The sequence below is a fragment of the Amaranthus tricolor genome, chromosome 12, assembly GCF_026212465.1.
Source record: "Amaranthus tricolor cultivar Red isolate AtriRed21 chromosome 12, ASM2621246v1, whole genome shotgun sequence".
Lineage (NCBI taxonomy): Eukaryota > Viridiplantae > Streptophyta > Magnoliopsida > Caryophyllales > Amaranthaceae > Amaranthus > Amaranthus tricolor.
Window position 1 is genome coordinate 1004297 of NC_080058.1, and position 20706 is coordinate 1025002.

The window sequence follows — 20706 nt, forward strand, 5'->3', positions numbered from 1 at the left end:
TTGACACAGACATCTATATGAAGGTCCCTGAAGGACTAAACTTACCAATAAAGAATGTACCTAGAGAAATGTTTTCTATAAGATTAAAGAGATCATTGTATGGGTTAAAGCAATCTAGACGAATGTGGTATAATCGTTTGAGTGAATACCTTATGAAAGCAGGATTCAAAAATAACCAAATTAGTCCATGTGTATTTAGCAAACGATTTCAATCAGGTTTCGTAATAATTGCTGTGTAGCCTGTGTATGTAGATGACTTAAATCTGATTGGAACTCCAAAAGAAATTGAAATAACAGCTCAATATTTGATGAGCGAATTTGAGATGAAGGATTTAGGAAAAACTAAATTTTGCCTTGTACTACAAATTGAACATTTAAAAAGTGGAATATTTGTCCATCTGAGCAATTATACTGAGAAAGTTTTAAAATAATTTTACATGGACAAAGCTCATCCACTAAGTTCCCCAATGATGATACGATCACTAAACATAAAGGATGACCCATTCGTCCACAAGAAGAAAACGAAGAAATTTTAGGCCCTGAAGTGCCATACTTGAATGTCATTGGTGCGTTAATGTACTTAGAAAATAATACAAGACCTAATATAGCATTTTATGTAAATTTGTTAGCTCGGTATAGTAATGCACCAACAAAAAGACATTGGAATGGGATAAAACATCTATTTCGATACCTAAAGGGAACTATAGACCTTGGATTATTTTTTCAGTTAGGAAATGATGCCATACTTACTGGATATGCTGATGCAGAATATCTATCTGATCCACGTATGGCCAAGTCACAAACTGGATATGTATATACATATGTAGGAACCGCAATATCTTGGAAATCAACAAAACAAACTCTAACAGCTACATCCTCAAATCATGCAGAACTTATAGCTTTATATAAAGCCAATCGAGAGTGTGTATGGTTGAAATCCATGATTGGCCAAGTCCAAGAAGATTGTGGCTTAAACGATACAACTAGGGTACCAACTACAATTTATGAAGATAATGATGCATGTATCAACCAAGTCAGAGAAGGATACATCAGAGGAGATAGAACAAAACACTTGTCACTAAAATTATTCTTTGCACATGATCTGCAAAAGATAAAAAGATAAAAGTCCAAGAAATTCAATCATGTGAAAATCCCGCTGATTTATTCACAAAGTCACTCCCGTCAAGGTAATTCAAGTATTTGGTAGCAAGATTGGAATGTGTCGATTGAGAGACATATGTTAAGTTCAGGGGAAGAATTATGCTCACTGTATTTTTTTCTCCTTTGATCGGGTTTTTATCCCACTGGGTTTTTCTTGATAAAGATTTTTAATGAGACAGTTTTTTTTAGGACCATGAATGTTATAATAAAATTTCCACATATATGTAATGCATTCAAGGGGAAGTGTTGCAATTGATTTGACAACTCATGAATGCATTGAGTTGTGTGTGTTTGTATCCTCTTTAATAGTAACTCACTTATTTTTACTTGTATATCTTGCACTATATATATATATGCATCTTCTTGTAATACTTCGCAGTACAATGAAATAGGAGACAAATATATATAAATTTATCGATCTATTATATACTTTTCTCCTTATATTCTTCCTTACTTTTTAACACCTTATAAATTACAATTATAATAAGGAAAAAACTGTCATCAATCTTTTCTATCATTAAAACCACCCGTTAAACCTCTAAAAATTCTCGGTTTTCACATATTTCAGTCAAAACCCCCAAACTCGAGCGAGCTAATTCAGCCATGGACAAACCTTCCAGTTCAAGACCACCTTTACCAGCCACCGACTACGACCAAGACGAAGACGCGATTTTATCGAATTCAGAATTCTTGACTCGGGATGAAGTTCTAAAACGGCGAGTGCGTCGACTGAGACGACTCTCCAAGTTTTACCGAGATTGTTACTGGTTGTTAATGGAGGATGTGAGGATAAAACATCGGGAGTATGTCTGGAAGTATGGAAAGAGTCCTTGCATAGAAGAAAATGGTGATGTTATTGTTGTAAAGAGAGAGAATGGCGATATTGGTGATGAAGTTCTTGATAATAATGTTGACAATGGTGATAAGTTAGGGTTAGGGTCGGATGTAAATTTCAAGAGGTGTGCGTTTTCGGCGTGTTCAGCGAAAGCTATGGCGTTAACGAACTATTGTGTTGCTCATATTGTGATGGATACCAAACAAGTGCTCTACAAACGCTGCAAATCTCCGCAGACGGTTTTGAAGAGGTTTTTCTCTTTCTCTCATCTTATTTTTGTCTCTATTTATTTTATTATACTGATATTGATTGATTGTGTTGTGAATTGTTCTTTGCATTGCATTTATATTTATTTGGTGTTTTTCTTGAAAAGAAGCAGGTTCATGATCCTTGGTTTAACGATTTTTGTTAATGGTGTATATAATATATTTACTATGGTTGATTATAATTGGAAAATTTGAGGCTAGTAACAAAAAATGTACTTATTGATTTGCAAATTAATAATTAGGCCTATAAAGGCTAAAGCTTTAGTGGTTTATTAGTCATTTATCCACCGGAGAATCCGACTACCATGTTGGTCAAATGAAGAGGGAAAAAGATAATAGAAGTTGTCTCTTGACTTGCTCTCAATACCTTTGAAACACTCAATTCGCAGGAATCAACTCAACTACTAGTTTCATTTGTTATATGTTTCGTACACAATTTAATATTAATAGGACTTTAATCGAATGACATGGGCCTTGGCGTAGGCAGGCCTATATCTAGATTTGCCCTTGCATACATCTATAATGCTTGTTGTAGGAATTAATAATAATGTGGAGCTATTTGGAGATAAAACGAGTAGAAGTTGTGATTGAAGATGTAGGCAGTCCCGGATCTAGATTCACCTAGCATACAACTATAATGCTTGTAGGATTAATAATAGTGTAGTGTAGCTTTGTAGTAGAGCTATGTGTAGACGGAACGAGAAGAAGTTGTGGTTGAAGATGATGGAAGGGAGGAATACTTATTGTTTAAACTTTAAATTCCCTATTGTTACTGAGAAGAACTTTTGGAGATAGAGTTGATCATGTTAAAATATGAATATGAATATAGATCAGGGCTCTGAAGTCAAGATTGAAAGGAATTAGTTGTTACTGAGAAGAACTTTTGGCAGCTGGTGCTCATTGAAAAGAGTTGATAAAATATGAATATAGATCAGGGAATATGAAGTCAAGATTGAAAGGAATTAGTTGTTACTGAGAAGAACTTTTGGCAGCTGGTGCTCATTGAAAAGAGTTGATAAAATATGAAGTCAAGATTGAAAGGAATTAGTTGTTACTGAGAAGAACTTTTGGCAGCTGGTGCTCATTGAAAAGAGTTGATAAAATATGAATATATATCTCAGAATATCTAATTTTATATGAAGAGGGTCTATGAGTTTGATCATGTTAAAATATGAATATAGATCAGGGCTCTGAAGTCAAGATTGAAAGGAATTAGTTGTTACTGAGAAGAACTTTTGGCAGCTGGTGCTCATTGAAAAGAGTTGATAAACTCTTGTGTTAGGGAAACCAGAACCTGTTCAGTTGAAGTTTGGAGTGTTAAACCAGAGTTATGTGCAGCTAGCATACAAAGTTTTACATCATTACTTTACCGTTTTTGGAGATAGAGTGTGATCGTGTATTGTGTTGTACTTTGGATATCAATTGGATGTGTATGATGGCTAAGAGATATATGAATAAAAATGCACAGCTTTGGAAATCTTTATGGTATGTGGTCAGGTGGAAGTTTTGTCCAACTCAATTGAAAATCTGGATTGTTAGCTCTTGGGTTCTTAACATTGGCTGAATATGAATGCATTGGAAAAGTGTTTTGGATATCATTCCTTGATGGCGGAGAGTGAATCCATTGTCGTCACGACAAAGCTTGCTTGTTGCCCGAGTATTTTGCGTTATAGACATTTTAACTAGCACATATGATTGAGACATTTTAACTTGCTTGATGGCTGAGAGTAAATCCACCAATTGAGTGTTTTTTTCTCACTTCTCGACCTCACTCTCTGTCATACCACCTCTACCATCTTAAGAATTACCCACCATCTATCATCTCCAAGTAAAAGAGGATGGAGGGTCTTTGGAAGCAGGAGCCAATGAGAATACCAATGCATAGGATTGGATATTTACACACACGAGTTTGATATGATAGAATTGAGGGAGAAGTTATTGGGGAGTATGTTTTTATTAATGCGTGTTACATTTATTTACATTTGCAGTTAATATTTTAGAATGCTATGATTGGATATTTTAGTTTAGAAAGGGATGCACTTTGTATTTTCTTTGACTTGGTTATTGATGTTTACAATCTCATACAACTGCGGTTATTAAAATTTGCAACTACCAAGTTTTTGGTGCCGTCTAGATATTAATGACAATCGATGAGGTAGTCTAAAATGCAAAGGTTGGAGAAGACAGTTGATTCCAAAAAAGTACTCCCTATGTCCTATTAGATTTGTTACATTTATTATAGGAGTTGTCCGAACCAATTTGCTATAGTTCCTTGTATGGACATAGGCCCATAGTCTCTTTTTGGATATCAAATTCATTTCTCTTTATTTTTCATTCACACACTCCTTATACTCATTTATTTTTAATTTTTTAATCTTTTTTCCCATTTACTCCGAACAAAATTTTCAAATAAGGGAAAAATTGTTAAGTAGCAGAATTTTGAGAACGAAGAATGATTGATAGTTGAAGTTAAAGGAGGATTTTAGATAAGGAACTTGGTGTTATGTTGATTGATTAGAAGGATGATCTGTCTTTGAAATGATTGATACTCTTTGTGTTGCTAAAAGATTACCCATTCCTCTCAAATAGGGGCAATTGGTTTTTTTGTTGACTTTTTATTTTTGGCTTCTTGGTTGGTCAAACAACCAAAAAATAGTGTTTGGTAAATGATTTTTAACAACTAGCTTTTAAGCAAAAACCGAAAATCTACTCTCTGTAGCTTTTTTCATTGGTTTTTGGCTTTTACCCTATGTTTTCTCTAATAAACAATGCTAACAAATAATTTTTATTAAACATTTCCATAACAACTTGTTTAAATTAACCAACAGCTTCAACCATATGCCATTTGCCCGACAAGCCCAAAATTTTTTGACTTTGAATGTTTGTGCGGTTGTGCCCACCTTTTGTAGATAGCTAAGAGAAAAAAAGCATGCCAAGGAGGGGGTTGAGGCAATCTTTGAAGGACTCCTAAATAGCATTTGGAATAAAAAATTGAGTATTGCATGTAATAATTAAATGATTGACAATGGAATCTCGAGATGTTAGCTATTTTTGAAATGTTAGTGAATGAATTGGACTTTGGTGTGGAAAGAAGAAAAGATTGGAACTTCTGTTGCTCTTTGTGGACTTTGCCACATTGGCTGAGAAGCGGGATGATTGAGTTCTGAGTGTGTTGCTTATTATGATTCCCTCTTTTTTCCCTTCAAAAACTATTCTTTATTTTGTATGTCAACACTGTTTGGATAACGACATTCAATATGTTCAGTAAGCTTTTTATGGGGTTTTTATTGCGAGTTGACTTACCCTGTAGTTGAGGTGTCATGTGAATTTATGGCATGCAAGGGATTTAGAAATATACTGCATTAGCCTATGAAATATTTTACGACTTTTAAGATTCAGATTGAACGATTGAACCAGTTTCTTAGAAAACTTTGGTAAAATGAAAGTCGTATCATCCACAGGATCTCTTGTTATCTATTGAATCCTTTAGAAGGACTATAATTCTATAAGAGATGTAATCTTGTAATTAATGCTGGAAACTCTTATGCATTGTTTTGATTTTTAAAAAAACACGGTTCTGGGATTGCATTTGAGTTGTACTGGATGTGTGTTTGTGCATAGTTACTATACTTCCACTTTGTCCTCTCACGATCTGATTTTCGCACGTTATTCCTTGATGATTAACATATCTTTGCTAACTTAACATTTAATGAATCATATGTATTTGTTTTTAGTTCCTTCTACGTAGATATTAATTGTAAATAGTTTTTATACTTTTATGCCTACTTATGCACCAGCTCTTTTTGTTTGGCTCTTAAGGAAAACTAAGAGCTCTCTAAAGTGAAGAAAAGTTGTGAATTTAACTGGTCTCTAGAATACTTTCTATGATACTTGTTTATGATAACGATTGTTTGTTTACCTTGATGGGATTAAGTGTGAGGTTATAAGCTAGTATGTGAGTGCACCTTATTTTCATGATTTCAATTACTTGGACAAAAGACTGGTTTTAAGGGTGATCTCTACGGGGAAGGGTTGATTTCTATGTTTACTTCTATCGCCCTCTTACATTTGGAATTTTTTCGAAAATCACCACATTACAAATTCTTAATTCCAAAACTGTAAAATGTTTCAGATCATAAACTATTGTCTTTGATGGTAATATATGCTGCCTTTTGGGGAAGATAAAAAACGTGTGCGATTGACCAATACCACAATTGTTTGAAGGGCTTTACATCTGTTTTAAGGACCAAACTTCATTAAAGTTTCTACCAATTGGTATTTTCTAGTGACTGATCATTTAATTTAGCTGTTTTTTTTCACAGCTACCGAGCACCAGTTAATGGGCAATTCAGTCCGCCTCTTATGTGTAGCAGCACGGTATTGAAATCCGACTCTCCATATCTCTGCAATAAACATGCGGAAGACACTAGGAAGCATATCTCCGCATCTTTGAAGAAGAGCGGTGCTCCTGCTACCATATCTGCAAGGCTTGCTTCCAAGTTCCAATTCCACCTTGTGATAAAAGAGTATGTCAACCATATTCAATCTAAAAGAAGAGCCAATGCAAATGGTAATGACCGTGTTTGAATACCTCTACATTTTATTCTTATCGACGTTTATATATCTAACCGAGCAAGACTTACATCGTGATCAAGTAAATATGAGGCTTTCCACAGCACCCGAAAGAAACTTTGCTGGCTTTTCGTGAATCTACCGTGTTGATCTAATGTGTATGATTCTTTCCCCCCTTCTTTTTTATCTTCTGTGTTCCGTTGTGGAAAAATGACCTACTGGCCAGTGACTGAACCTGATAACAGTCGAAGTACTGACTAATGATCTGTCTAAAAAAAATGGTGATGTTTTTGAGTACATAAAATTGTTGTACAGGACAACGATTTTGCACGTTCTCAGCTAAGGCTGAATGTTTTTATTCTTCGTTTATAATAATTGTTTGATATTTTTCGATATCGTTCTTGACTCGTGAGTTACATATTCAACTTTACAGAAGATCAGGGATGGTTCTGGGCACGTGTAAGGTGTCTGACTTTATTAGACTTCTAAAGTATTTCTTTTTCTACTTGCTTTATAGACCTCTAAATTTAAAAATATAAAGGAAAAGAATAAACGGAGCCTTAAAAGTTACTATTTTTGCTCCGGCCCGGCGGAAGATATACAGTGAAGTTTGATGGTGAGAGATCGTAAATGTGCAACATAAAAAACTAACTAAACCAGTCCCCAGAAAATAATAGAAAAGGCACAGGCAAGAAAAGGTTTTGTTAAGCATATTTTTATATATAAGCTTATCGGAGGAAAAATTTTACAATGCACTTTTTATTATAATTCTTTTCCTAAAATTCACTTAAACTTAGTTTTAAAAATTTGTCTTACATAATTTTTTTTTTCAAAGTATTGTTATTATTTTGAGAATATTTGTGAAGTTTAGTTTGATAATTATTTTATGATTCCAAAAATATAAAATATTTTTATTATAAAGAACAAACATCAATTGTCTCATAGTCCTTCTAAGGTCACTGGTTACTTTGTTAATATTTTAGTGTTAAGTGGTTTTTTTATTATTGAATTCTGATTGTTCGTTAATAGATTTTGTTGGGTATTATCTATATTATTAACACTAAGTTATTGATCAAATAGTGAATAATGTTCATTTGTATTTATTTCTTGTTAAGGAAAACTACATACAAAAGTCGAACCTTTTTCATGATTTTCCTTTAATAATTCTAAATATTAATTAATCATGAATAATCTCAACTTTAGAAGGTATTTGTAAAGAATAAATTCGAGTAACTCGATACCTGCTATAGTAGGTAATTCACCAAAAAAAGTAAACTGAAAATTAATATAAAATTAGAAAAAATTTTAAAAGTTTACATAAAAACAAATCAAAATTTTCTTCAACATTTTATTTTAATTTATTTTTATTTTTAAAATAAAAATTGCTATATAGCAAGTCATCATATTATTAGATTTACGCTAAGAAAATACCCTTCAAAGTTAGAATTATTCATAGTTAATCAATAGATGGAACTGTGGATTTATGGTAGGAAAATCATGAAAAGATTGAATTATTTTAGGTAATTTTTTCCATGTCAATCATGTTAATTGAGCAAATTAGTACATTGTCTAATTGATACTCCATTTTAATACGTCATTAAATTGTCAATTCTAAAATAATGAGACACTCATTTAGAGTATAACTTAAAAGTACATAATTGTATTTTCACTTAAGTATCCTAAATTTTTCGCTTGTCTTAGAATTAACAATTAATTTTCATAATTAGCATGAAAAGTAATATTGGAAATGAAATTGATAATATAAAATAGTCTTTTTAGAAAAATTATAACAGTAATTTTCAAAAACACATTAGGAAAAGTGATTTTGTGAAAATCTCTTATTAACAACTTACATGACATAATATTGCAACAAACGACAATATGGGAATGAATGTATTTCGTGTTATTTTTTAATTCTTAAATCTGTCAATTATTGGACATATTTTTCTCTACTAAAGTAAGTATAGTGAGTTAGTGATCACTTGGAATTGAATATGTTTGTTTGCACTAGAACAACTATTTCTTTTGTGGAATATTTTCGTGGAAGTAAAGTTCTTATTAAAAAGTGATGTTTATCCATTAACTCTTATTATCATCATTATATCTAGTATATCCTACTCATAGAAAAATCATAAGTAGGGTTTGAGAAAGGAAGGACAGTAATAACTCATATCCATAAGGGAGAGTAAGATAAAAAAAAACATGAGCAGGGTCTTATCCTTCAACTGTAATAAGACTTATTCTCTCCGTTCCATTGAATTTGCATCATTTTCTATTTTGGTCATTCTCGACTTCCACTTAATTTGTATCATTTTTATTTTTAGACAATGGTCCGCCACTTTCTATTAATCTCATCTATACATTTTAACTTTCTTTTAATTTCATCCACAATTCATCCTATCTTTTTATTTATTACCACTTTTTTAAAACTTATCCACTTTTTCTCTTTGTGTAATTCAAAGAAAATAGATGAGTAATTCATAAGACTAATATTAATAGGAGAGCAAAATTTTAGCCAAATGATTGAGTTATTTAAATAAGGAAAAGAAAAGAAAACATAATATTTTCACTTGCAAAAAGCTCTCTTGATCCCTATATGAAAGCGCTGTAATCTTTTATCGTAAAGATTATTTTGTAGTCGGAGAATAAGTTAAATAATAAATGAATGTTAAAAATAAAATGTTCACATAATGAGAAATAATTGTGAATGTAATTAAAAAAAATTAAAGTGAGATTATTGTAAAAAAATAATACTAATAATATGAGATTGTCCAAAATTAAAAGGTGAAGTTTTCTCATAGGAAGGGAGTGTCGATAAAAAAAAATGAGTATATAATTTATATGAACTAGTGTAAAACCCATGCAATGCACGGTTTTTAGTATCGACATATATAAACATATCATCATCATCATCCTACTTGATGTATCCCGCTCATAGAAAAAAACTATGAATAGGGTCTGGGGAGGGAAGGACGGCGACAACTCATACCCATACAGGAGAACGCGGCTAAAGGAGTCCCTCGGCTCGAGAAAGATAAGGAGACGTAGTTACACGGAAAAGATAAATTAAATGCATATAAATAAAATAAATAAGTAGAACCAACTACAAAAAAGAAAACAAAAACTAATAATAAAGAAACGAGAGAAGCAAGATGACAAGAACACCGAAAGGTAAACTAAGAGAACATCAGAAGTCTAAAACATGTATATGGCACCTCCAACTACCCTTATCCCTAGTCAGGCCCTCAGAGAGGTTTAACTCATGTAAGTCAATTTTTATTTGTTCATCCCAAGTTTTCCTGGGTCTTCCTCGACTCCTTTTACCCTCTATTATAATGCTTTCTACCCTTCTCACAGGGGTGACGAAAGTCTTTCTCTGCACATGTCCAAAACACCTCAATCTATTTTCGCGCATTTTTCCAGAAATAAGGTTACCCCTAGTTTGTCCTAAACTCTTGATTCCTAATTCGATCCATCAATGTATGTCCACACATCCACCTCAACATACGCATTTCTGTAGCTTCCATCTTATGTTCAAAAATCTTCTTTAGAGGCCACATTCGGTCTCATATAGCAGAGCAGGTCTAATTACCGCCCGGTAAAATTTTCCTTTTAACTTCTTGGAAATTTCCAATCACATAGCACTATGATGGCTGCTCGCCACTTGAGCCAACCCGCTTGTATACAAAGATTTACATCTCCGTCAATCTCCCCATCCCTTTGGATGATCGATCCCAAATACTTGTACTTAGTCGTACTCTTAACAACTGCTTCATCAATGGACACCTCGGATTCACCTACCGGTGTTGTCCCACTAAAGTCACACTGCAAATACTCGGTCTTCGTACGACTAATGCGCAACGCTTTACCTTCTAAAGCTTCCCTCCACTCATCCAATTTATTACTAACCTCCTCTCCAGTTTTTGTTACCAGCACTATGTCGTCAGCAAATAGCATGCACCACGGTACCGTCTATACCAGGAGCGGCAATCTAGATATATAATTAACATTTAATATTAATGTTTAATACAAGAATATTGTGGAAGTCTCAAAATGCCGAACTGTTAAAAACTTTAAATCATAAAAACTAAAACTATTTAAAACAGAAGTAAATATTATATCTGATAAGAAATATTGTTTGCTAAAAATGAAAAAAAATACATCATCATCAAGTCATCAATAAAGATACAAAAAGCATCTAAGTTCTCGATAAATAGTAATTGCTGCGGTCTGGATCGGAGCCTAAACTAAATCCTGCAAAATGCTGCCATCCATGATACGGATGACAGCCGATTGAATAGATCAGCGCTTAATGCCGAGCATAACTTCCTATCCAGCTCAAAATACGAAAATTATACGCTACATTTACAAAATAATAATTTAAGTACAAACTTATAATTAATAAACATCACCGTATACTTTTACCATATTTTTTTCTGTTCCATACTTTTAAGTCATTAAGATACCATTCTCAATCCTGACAGAAGTACGTTACCCCCACTTATACAATTCGATAAATCTTAACACTTAAGTAAGTTCATTTGGTTAATACTCATAACCGTACCATGCATCATAGCATCAACTCTAATCAAGTTTATCACTGATCAACAAGCACATCAATATGAAACCTGATATATGTAAGGGTCTGGTTAGGTGAGGACCGTATTCCTAAACCTTAACTGTGGTGGGAGTCGTCACCCCTCTAATACAATTTATGCTCGAGCTCTACAGGATAGGTAGCTAACCTCCTGTCTTACACCGCATTTTACGTGCCGGCCAACACGGGCGTCGAGATTTTACATGCCGGTCCATGGTTCGACATTACCTTATTATCAGGGTCATTGAATCAATATTCATTCACACAAGTACATCACATTTTTATTACTACAATTTGACATTGACTTTGACTTTGATCAACTTAAATGATAACCTCTTTTATTTAATAAAATTCTAAATCATAACGTAAAATTAACCTTTATGTCTTTATACATTCATTATTAAGTTTTTACACATTAAATTTTATTTTTAACTTTATTTTTAATATAGTTCGCTAAATTCACACTAATAACTTAATATTCTATCAACAGTCTCCAAATTAATATTTTCCACAAGTAGCTACTAAAATCTATCTCTCTTTAAATAAGTTCCCAAAATCAACATTTTCAACTTTATAATAAATAAAACTTTATTCTCTTCAAAAAAAAATCAAATATTCTAATTAAGATTCAAGTTAAAATTGCATCATTTGAATAAGTTTTCAAAATTCTACAAGTTCACCAAAAATCAATATTTCAAGTTTAGAAAAATAAGTAAACTTATTAGGTTTGCAAAAATCAACGTTCTAGTTGTAAAACAAATAAAACTTATAATTTCACAAAAATCAATATTTCTAGTTTAAAAAACAAGTCAAACTTATAATTTTCACAAAATTCAATATTTCTAATTATAAAACAAGTAAAACTTGTAATTTCATAAAATCAATATATCACACATAGTTTGAGCGGCAAGTTTACTAAAAATACTTTTACATCATTTTACATAAATTTTGGTCAAATAGTTAGCAAATAAAATATTTTGTACTAAATAGTGATTAAAAGTTACTTTTATTATGAAATCTCATGTATTCAAGAAAAACACTTCAATATTTAATAAATTATAAAAATTTCTCAAAAATATCTTTTTGAATTGTTATCTTATTATTATTACAAAAATAGTTGTAATAATTTAAAATAGTAAATCAAACTCTTTTTTTTTTATTATATGATAGTGGTCGAATGGCCTGAGTGTTTTGAGCCCTTTTCACATAAAAAGAACGACTTAATTTAATTTATCATACTAAATCCTAGATTTAAATAATTAACATAACCACTTACAAAAATAAAAACTTTATGCAATAACATAGAAATTTACTATAACTTTAAGGATAAACTTAAATCTCAAAATAAATTATAATAACAATATTCTTAATATAATCATACTTAATATCACTAGAATATAATTTTGCACCTAACTTCCTAAATTTGTTGAAAGATTATTAAATTAACATACTAAAAATACTTTTAGCGTACACATACTTAATATAATCTTGATTATAATTTCGTTAAACTAACTTCCTACTAAAACATATCAACATATTTCATACTTTGCATATTATAAAGTAAATATAATGTAAAATTCCACAAAAAGAGTAGGGTAAGAAGTTATACCATACTAAACACCAAGGATTAGTACTAAGTACTAATTAGGAAAATAATAAGAAATAAGACCCTCCAAGATAGATAATAATGCTTCAAAGATAATTAATCCAAACTCCCAAAATAATAATACATTAAGTACCCAAAGTAATAACCCAATAATGCTCCATAATGATGATGATTTAGCTAAATATAGAGTGTTCTAAGCTCCATCTTCTTGAATTTCTTCAACTAATAATAAAGGTTTTATTAAGGTAGTAAGATTTAAATGAAGTGAAAATATAAGAAAAAATGTTAGAAAGTTTTAATGATGGTGGCATGGCTAAGGGGGATATTTATAATGGGTTTAGACAACTTTGTAGTTCATTAGATTATATGAAAAAGTATTTTAGGAGTATAGAAGAGAGTTAACTTGTGTAAGTGATTTAAAGTGTGTAAGTGAATGTGTAAGAGTTAGAGTGTGCAAGTCAATATGTATGAGTTCAGAGTGTAGAAGAAGATTAGCTTGTGTAAGGAAATGATAATAACTTGTGTAAGTGATGAACATCATGGGTTACTATAGAAAGGATTTTGGTTTATCAAATTTTTTTTCTAGTATGTACAAGTAAATATACTTTAAAATAATGGGTAAATTTGATAATAAAAATAAGTAGTTTACTTAGAAAATTTTGCTTAAACTATACTTAAAGTTAAAAATAAAAATACGACTCATTTTTATATATAAAATAATTAAATCAAAGTTATAAGGTTAAAATAATAAGCAGTAATGTTAGGTTAAGGAAGAAACTTAAAACGTAACGTTTTACAAAACCGTGAATATAATAATAAAATTTTTCTTTTCGTACTATAAAATAATAAAAATAATATTTTAGTACTTATAAAAAGATTTTAAACAAAATAATATTTTTTTTCAAGTTTAATATTTGAAAGAAATTACAAAATCGGAAAAGGTTTAGGAATTAAAGATGGTTTGAAATGGATAACCAAAGGATTAGAGATTTGAATTGAAAATTCGGAATAATTAATCGGAAGATTATGATTAAGAATTTTGAGTCTGTTACTCTATCTCCCAAATAAATTTAGAAATCTCTTCCATAATGACAGTAAAAATGAAAGGGCTTAAAGCCGATTCCTGCTGTAGTCCAACTTTAACCGAAAAAGGCTCTGTTATCCCCACCGGTGTTTGGATGTTAGTCGAAACTATGTCATACGTATCTCGTATAGCCTCAATGTACATTGAAGAAATACCTCTAGCCTTGAGGCTATCCCAAATGACACGTCGTGGTATGCTAGCATACGCTTTCTCCAAGTCAATGAACACCATATGTAGATCTTTCTTTCGCTCCCTAAATTTCTCCATCAGTCTCCTCAAAACATAAATTGTCTCAATGGTTGACCTTCCTGACATAAAACCGAATTAGTTCTCTCTAATCACCGTTTCCTGTCTAATTCTCCTCTCTATCACTCTTTCCCAAAATTTTATTGTGTGGCTTAGAAGTTTGATACCTCTATAGTTCCCGCATACTTGCGCATCGCTTTTGTTTTTAAAAAGAGGTATTAGCGTGTTATTCCTCCATTTTTCTGGCATCTTATGTGTCCTCAAAATAATATTAAAGAGGTTAGTCAACCAACGAATGCCCTCTTCTCCTAAAGCCCTCCACACATATGTTATTAAAAAATAAAACCAGAAATATTATGCAGTAGAAACGCTCAATTTTGACAGTTATATGTATAAATTAACTCTATAATTTTGAAAATTGTCAATAATATATTATGATGTATGTTATATTATCTAATTTACTTAATTTGACTATAAGTAAATCCTAGTCAAAAATACTTTAATGGTAAAGATATTAGTTAAAATCAAATGTCATGTAATTTTTCTGGAGAATAAGGCAATAAATGAGTTTTATTTGGTAAACTCTTTAATTGTGACATTTGAAATTTTTTTAAGCTTTTTAGTATGATGTATGATACATTATATTCTACCTATGGTTATTAAATTTTAGAATTTATCTATAATTAAATTATAGCAAATTATCTTTTATATTTTATGGTTAATTACTTTAAATTAGGGTTATAACTGATTATTTTAAGGTTCTAATTAGTCTTTTTAAGATTATAATGACTACTTTAAGCCTTAAGGTGATCATTAGTACTTTAAGATTGTAAATGGTTTTTAAGGTTATAATTTATAAGTGGTCACTTTTAAATTGTATTTGTATGTGGTCACCTCAAGGTTATAAAGTAATCATTTTAAATTTATAAATGTTCACTTTAATATTATAAGTGATTACTTTAAAAGTATAATTGATCAATTTAATGTTGTAAAGGGGTGCTTATTTAGAGGAAATTGGGTTGAGACTTAGATTAATAAAATAGCATATTTATTTATGGGAAATGAGCATTAACTTTCAAGTCTCAACTCTACCATTCCTACCATTTTATGTCCTAGGGATAGAAGAACATCATGGTCAGACTTGAATTTGTAAGAAATGACATTTTGCCATTGAAGAAATACAAGGGACAAAGATATAAGCAAGGGTAAATTCGCAATATTATAACTATTTTTAATTCATTTATTTTTCTTTCTCAAATTTTGCCATACAAAGACATAAGACATTTTTTCTTTAAGTATCATTCTTAATCTCATCTCAGGTCTCACATATAAATCTCACAATTCTCGTTCTCATTTACCAAACATCTCCTAAGTATAGATGGTGTCAATTTAATAGAAGTTATCTCACTGTAAAATCGTCTTGTATTAGAATTAGTATATAATCAAACAATTCAATTCAAGTATATTTATCATTTGATGTGTATATAGTATACCATGTCGATTATCAATGCACTCCCTTCGTTTTCATATATTCTTTTCAAATAGAATTTACGAATTTTAGTGTTAAACTTTGATCATGATTTCTCATTGATATATATTAAAAATCATATTTATATAAGATTTTGATAGATTCATCTCAATTTATATTTTCTTAATATCAACTTTTTAAAAACTCACAATTAAAATTATTTAATTTTTAAATTTAGATCGGGATATGTACAAACAAGAAAGTAGTTTTTTATTTGTTGGAGCATTCAATTATTCACCTAACACCTACCACCAAAATTTTTATTTATTACTCATTTTTTTTAACACAACCCATTATTAATATCAAATACCAAATATTCAAATTCATGATTCCTGTTATAAGTGTCCAAATTTCCTCTACATCTTTCACTACTATAGCATCTAATTCTTTATTTTTTTCTTATTTTACTTTTTATTAATCATATTTTTTTTGAAAGAATTTTATTAATCATATCTTAATAGTATATTCTCTTCAATACTTTATGCTTTTCCTAAAAAGAAATAAAACAATAAAAAAAAATTATTTGATTTTTATTAAAACATCTACTTATACACTTTTCGCTTCAAATTATCTCCCTCCTCACCTAAAACCTAATTTCGCCGCTAACTTTCCGCCATTGACAACCCTCTTCAAACCTTCATCAATGGCATCTTCAATGGCCATCCATATTCGTTATCCACATGCTAATCAACTTCGATTCCATCCTCTTTCACCCAATCGATTTACTATATCCAATTCAGTTTCTTTCCCTTCAATTCAAAATCTCGATTTGAAATTAAATTCCACTTTTAATCACAATCTTAAGCTTTGCTTCTCCTCCAATGGTGGTGGTGGCGCTGGATACATTGGTGGAAACAGTGGCGGGGGAGGAGGTAGCGATGGCGAAGATTCATCATCAAATTCCGATAAAAACGATGGGAATTCATCGTTGTGGGAGAATCTAGGGTTAATCGGAATATTTATCAAAGGATGGAAATCTAGGGTTTCAGCGGATCCACAATTTCCGTTCAAAGTGTTGATGGAAGAATTAGTTGGAGTTACATCATGTGTAATCGGTGATATGGCATCAAGACCTAATTTCGGATTAAACGAACTCGATTTTGTTTTCTCTACCTTAGTTGTTGGATCTATTCTCAATTTTGTTCTTATGTATCTTTTAGCGCCAACTGCATCCATGGCTTCCACTTCACTTCCTTCCATTTTTGCGGGTTGCCCGCAAGGCCATATGTTTGAACCCGGATCATTCGGGCTTATGGCTCGTTGTGGAACGTTTGTCTACAAAGGAGCATTATTTGCTGCTGTTGGACTTGCTGCTGGATTGGTTGGTACTGCTATCTCAAACGGGCTGATTAGCATGAGGAAGAAAATGGATCCGGGTTTTGAAACTCCCAATAAACCACCTCCGACATTGTTGAATGCTGTAACTTGGGCTACTCATATGGGTTTGAGTAGTAATTTAAGGTACCAAACTTTGAATGGGATTGAATATTTTCTTGCTAAAGCCACATCACCAATGGTGTTTAAGTCATCAGTGGTGGTATTAAGGTGTTTGAATAATGTTCTTGGTGGAATGACTTTTGTGATGTTGGCTCGATTTACGGGTTCTCAGAGTGTTGAACCCGAGAAGGCGGTGGAGACAGAGGCGGAGACGGAGGTGGTTGTTAGAATGGAGGATGAGAAGGAGAAGTTGGTTAATCAGTCGACTTGAAATGAAGGTTAGTGATGAATGATGATTATTGATCATTATTTTTATTTGTTGTTGGTTGAATCTTGGTAAGGTTGTTAATGATCATCCATTCATTTTTTTTAAATTACCAGAAATAATACATTTTTTTTTGCTTATTTTTGTATGATAATACCAATTTTTTATTAATCGTGAATAATACTAAATAGATTTTATGATAAAAAAAATTAATAATTTAGTAATAAATTAAAATTAGTATTATTCCAAGAAAAAACCACCTAAATCAATATTATTGCATGAAAATTAACAAAATTTTAATTTTTTTTATGAATTGTTTGCAATTAAGGATCCACAAATTCTTTATGAGATAATCTCACATTGAGACATACCTTGTATTTAGGTTCATACAATCAGTTTAATTAATATCTTTTTTTAAAAAAATTGGGAAATTTCACATGGTAACATTGAACACTTTTACGAAACTTGTGTGGTGGCACTTTTGTAAGAATGTTTCAAATTATAGCATTTTGTTTACATTGAATTAAACGTTTGAGGGCATAAAAAATTATTTAGGGCAAATTATAAAAAGCAACAATCAACGCTTAATAAGGCTAAAATCGTCAAAATGGTGAATTAGACTGAAATTGACAAGAATTTAACGGGAAATGCTACGGGATTTTGATAAGACATAAATCGGATGCTACCATGTGAAAAAATCTTACAAAATTGCTACCACTGCATTTCAGGAAAGTTCGATACTACCATGTGTAATTTCCATAAAAAAATTAATTATTGAGTAAAAAACTCTTTTATGTTGGGTCAACTCATATTAAGCCGTTTCACGATGAGACGATTTTAATAAAGAATTTGCCATAATAAAACTTTTAACTTATGAGCTTCTTGTTTTTAGGTTATTTTACTATTATTCATCATACCGTGAGACGATCTCATACAAGATATGCTAAGGATTTGGTTCTTAGTACGTGTATGATTATGAATTGAAGGGGAGTTTTGGTTGGTTTTGTAGGTAGATTGTGCGTTAGAATAAAATAAAACAAATGAATAATAACGTACCCTAGTGGCTTGTTGTGGTTGTGGGACTACCCTCGCTCTACGTGGAAGCTTTATGTTGACTCTACGAGGATGCTTTATGTAGTGGGTTATTACGAGGATGCTTTGTGTAGCGGGCTATTTTCGCAGCGGATTGTCCGTTACTCTCGTACGCTCGCTCTATGAGGATGCTTTTTTGTAAGGCCATCACTCTTTTTCTACGAGGATGCTTTGTGCAGCGGACTAACTTTTTATTGTACTAATGGCTAGTAGTACAATTTTAATGAAGTTTTGTCTTTATGTAGAGGACTTTTGATTAAAGTACCTACAAGGATGTTTACCCTTGTAATTTTCAATTTTGTTATGTTTGTGACACCATGGTGCTCAATTGCTCATCAAACTCCAATATTGGTAACTTTTAGTTGTATAGTTGGGGTAAAATAATTCATAATTGTTTTGGTTTATATAGGTCGATTTATCATTATTAGCGATCTCACGTTATTTTGTTTTGGTTTATATAGGCCGATGTTGTCACTAGGATAGTGAAAATTAATTACGGTGTGATTGTGTAGATTTGCAAACTTTATCCTTGAATTCAGTTCAAACTTAGGGTATATATATGTAAATTGAGTTTATGTTCTCATAATTTATTTAATTTGAAAACTGAAGTTTGAGTATAAGGATATTATCCGCTTTATTTATTACTTCCTCCGTTCTTTTAAGTTCTTTCACCTTACTATAACGGGTAGTTTCATAAGTTCTTTTATTTTAGAATACTTTTTATTTTTAAAAAGTTTTTATCCCATTTTTACCCTTTAAAACCCCTTTTCTTTTAATGTACTCCTTTTTTTATTTATAATTATTTTCTCTCTCATACTTTCAATACATTTATTACTTCACACTACTATTTAATTAAAATAATACTCACTACAACCAAAGATTCTCTTTTTCTTAATATGTATGAAAAACTCAAAGTGAAAAAACTTAAAAGAACGGTAATACTCTTGTGAACAATTTGAAGTGTCAACAATGCTATTCTGGTAATAAATCTTACACACGACACAAGACTGGCATTGGTGAAGTGAAAAAATGATGTCTTATATACAATATGAATATCAAGACTCAAACTTCAAGGACTTTGTTTATAAAAAATGCTCATAATAGTCTTAAAGTGAGTCTTGAATTTCAAGGACTTTATTTTTAAGTAAATTGTTAACATTGTACACATTAATGTCTTGTTTAAAATCTCCTTTCAAGACTAGAGATAAACATACATTAGTATTAATAAATAAAATCATTAGCACACTTTCAAAATTTTAACAATTTCTTTGTTTGAGAAATTGTTTTTTTTTTTTTTAATAAAAATCACTAATTCTTATTTGAGACCGTCTTTTGTAAAGACGGCTCTCAAAAGCCAAGCCCAAATCTAATTTATGTTAATTTAAAAAAAGAACTGACGTGCACGTGTGAAATAAAATGTGAAAAGTCGCATAATATATTTGGGGTTATAACATAATATATTTGAAGTTATAACAATATATATATATATATATATATATATATATATATATATATATATTTATTTATTTATTTGAGGTTATAAAGTTATAATAATATATATGGGATTATAACGATATATATTTGTGGAAATAACATTATGTGTTTGGGGTTCTAGTATTATATATTTGGATATATAATGAATTGTGTTTAAGGTTATAACATTATATAGTGGGTAGATAATGGTTTGTGTTTAGAATTATAACATTATATATTTTAGTATATAATGGTCTGTATTTGTGGTTATAGCATTATGTATTTGGGGGTTTTTAAATTATGTAGTTGGGTATATAATGGTTTGTTTTGAGGGTATTGTATTTTTATAACATCAAATATATTATATTACAACCCCAAATATATGTTATTATAACCCCATATATATTATATTATAATCTCAATATATATTGTTAGAATTCTAAATATATTATGTTACAACCCTAAATATATTATATTATAACCACAAATATATGTTGTTATAACCCCATATATATTATGCTATAACCTCAAATATATATATTTT

At 30.8% G+C, this 20706-nt stretch overlaps 2 protein-coding genes across 3 annotated transcripts; both read left to right on the plus strand.

Moving 5' to 3' along the window:
- Positions 1–1653: 1653 nt before the first annotated feature.
- LOC130797032 (uncharacterized) lies at positions 1654–7584 on the plus strand. The gene is made up of 2 exons (XM_057659500.1): positions 1654–2246; positions 6585–7584. The coding sequence occupies exons 1-2, from the start codon at positions 1765–1767 to the stop codon at positions 6847–6849; spliced, it is 747 nt and encodes a 248-aa protein (XP_057515483.1). The 5' UTR covers positions 1654–1764; the 3' UTR covers positions 6850–7584.
- Positions 7585–16133: 8549 nt separating this feature from the next.
- LOC130797033 (protein RETICULATA-RELATED 3, chloroplastic-like) lies at positions 16134–19113 on the plus strand. Of its 2 annotated transcripts, none has more exons than XM_057659502.1 (2): positions 16134–17610; positions 18490–19113. In XM_057659502.1, exon 1 carries the CDS (start codon positions 16377–16379, stop codon positions 17601–17603), a length of 1227 nt encoding a protein of 408 aa, XP_057515485.1. In that variant the 5' UTR covers positions 16134–16376; the 3' UTR covers positions 17604–17610; positions 18490–19113. The 2 variants fall into 2 exon arrangements, with proteins under 2 accessions (XP_057515485.1, XP_057515486.1); XM_057659503.1 differs by having other exon boundaries at positions 18607–19113.
- The last annotated feature ends 1593 nt before the right edge of the window (positions 19114–20706 follow it).

Bases quoted from the DNA above. Each gene is read 5' to 3' on its own strand.
- LOC130797033 (XM_057659502.1), top strand. From the start codon at position 16,377: ATGCTTTTCCTAAAAAGAAATAAAACAATAAAAAAAAATTATTTGATT.
- LOC130797032 (XM_057659500.1), top strand. From the start codon at position 1,765: ATGGACAAACCTTCCAGTTCAAGACCACCTTTACCAGCCACCGACTAC. The intron at 2,247-6,584 runs GTTTTTCTCTTT...TTTTTTTCACAG, and splicing joins CCGCAGACGGTTTTGAAGAG to CTACCGAGCACCAGTTAATG.